The 2,071-nt window shown below is 44.1% G+C and overlaps 1 protein-coding gene across 1 annotated transcript; it reads left to right on the forward strand.

Moving 5' to 3' along the window:
- The first annotated feature begins 404 nt into the window (after positions 1-404).
- LOC109779151 (BTB/POZ and MATH domain-containing protein 1-like) lies at positions 405-1,469 on the forward strand. Its single transcript, XM_073498819.1, has 2 exons — positions 405-586; positions 785-1,469. Exons 1-2 carry the CDS (start codon positions 405-407, stop codon positions 1,467-1,469), a joined length of 867 nt encoding a protein of 288 aa, XP_073354920.1.
- The last annotated feature ends 602 nt before the right edge of the window (positions 1,470-2,071 follow it).

Raw genomic sequence — 2,071 nt, forward strand, 5'->3', positions numbered from 1 at the left:
TGTAAGCAACCTGTAAAAACCCCGTATAAGTCCGTACGTCTAGCAAAGTCGATACTAGATAGATCAGGCAATATATATATATATATATATATATATATATATATATATATATATATATATATATATATATATATATATATGTAAGCTCGTGCGTACGTATACGCATCAACCCGCGGCTCTACGCTTGTGAGCTAGCAGCCTAGCACCTAAGTGTGACTTTGGCGGAAGCATCTGCTTGCTAGCTTCGGGAGGCTAGCTTCTACATACATACTGATTTGCTGCGTGCTCTGGCGTCTTCTGATCGGAAAGCAATCAATCCAGACGCGAGTGCATCATCGACCTCGGCGGAAAAAAGTACGCAACGAGTCGGGGGCTTTCGCCAACGTCCTCCTCCTGGTCACGAGATGAAGACGTGCAAGACGGTGTCTACATGCACCCCACTGGAGGAGGCTCAAGGCACGCATGTGTTTGATATCTTGGCTTACAGCAAGCACAAGGGCATGGGCCACGGCGTGGACGACCTCATACGCTCAGGGGTTTTCTCCGTCGGCGGCCACGACTGGGTGATCTTCTTCTTCCCCGACGGGTATAAAGGACATGGCCTAGATTACATATCGGTTTTCCTCGTGCTTTCGAGCAACAACGCTAAAGTCTAGGCGTCCTGCGACATGAGGCTGGTGGACCGGTACACCGGATTCTCATCTTCAGTGCATAAAACAGGACCTAGGATTTTCGGTTCTCGTGATATTAGTAAGTTTGCTCCGCAGTCTAATTGTTTCATAAGGCATAGCGAGATCGAGGGATCCGCGTACCTTAGGGATGATCGATTGACGATCGAAGGCGTCATCACTGTTTTCAACAAGCCACATGTTACCGAAACAAAATCATTCCCTAAAATCGCCTGTTTTCAAGCATCTGACATGACTGAGCATGTTAGCAAGCTACTTGAAGAAAAGCAGGGATTTGATGTCAGCTTCATTGTCGAAGGAGAGACCATTGAAGCCCATAGGTTTGTTCTCGCTACGCGCTCGCCTGTTTTCAAAGCAGAGCTCTATGGGTCGATGCAGGAGGCGAGGCCGGGGCAATGCATAACAATCATGGACATGCAACCTGATGTTTTCAAGGCCCTGCTCCATTTCATCTATACGGACTGTTTGCCTAGCCGTGAGGATACCGAGATGGTCCGGCTTTTACTAGTGGTTGCGGATAGATATCCAATGGACAGGCTCAAGCTGGTTTGCCAAAGCATCCTTTGCGAGGATCTGAACAAGGACACCGTGGCAATCACATTGGCTTTAGCTGACCAACATAACTGCCACCAGCTTAAGAATGCTTGCCTTGAATTTATCGAATTATCAAATTTCACGAGTGCTCTGGTGGCTACACGACGGTTAAAGGATATCAAGAAGACTTGCCCATCTTTCATAGTGGACGAATTGGAGAAGAGAACAAAGAGTCGTAAAGCATGAGCAGCTACAAAAGGTAGTTCTGCTAAATTTCTCATACCAATTCGTCGAAGGAATGATCAGGCCATTGTTAGATGAATCTAAGAGTTGTTACGTAAATCCTGAAGTGATGTGGATGCCGACATGTTGTCAAACTATGTATAGCGCACTCTATCTTCTCGTAAGAAGAAATGGTTTTTATACAAGTTGATATATATGTAAGAATATTTATGTAAAAAAGAGAGGATATGGGTGGAAAATATTCATAAATTCGTTATCATTGACCGATTGACATAAAAGGGCCTTAATAAATTCCTGTGAATTTATCAAACCTGCACCACTGCACATTTAAAGTTTGACGACGAGCAAGCTCAATCGATTATTTTTTACGTCCATAATACGAGTAAACTGACTAGCACAAGGACTACATGCGCTGTCGCCACTAGTGACGACCAAACTCTAATTAAAGGGCGTATGTCGCCCACGCTTCTTGCTAAAAGATATATGAAAGTGTGCAAACGATTGGCTTGTTTGTATGGTTTTAGGGACAAATCATTCGTATCTTTTTGAAGTGCAATCGGTATGGAAGTAAACAATATTGTTTTTTTTACGGTGACTATGCCTTC

Source organism: Aegilops tauschii, chromosome 5 (genome assembly GCF_002575655.3).
Source record: "Aegilops tauschii subsp. strangulata cultivar AL8/78 chromosome 5, Aet v6.0, whole genome shotgun sequence".
In the NCBI taxonomy this organism is placed as follows: domain Eukaryota; kingdom Viridiplantae; phylum Streptophyta; class Magnoliopsida; order Poales; family Poaceae; genus Aegilops; species Aegilops tauschii.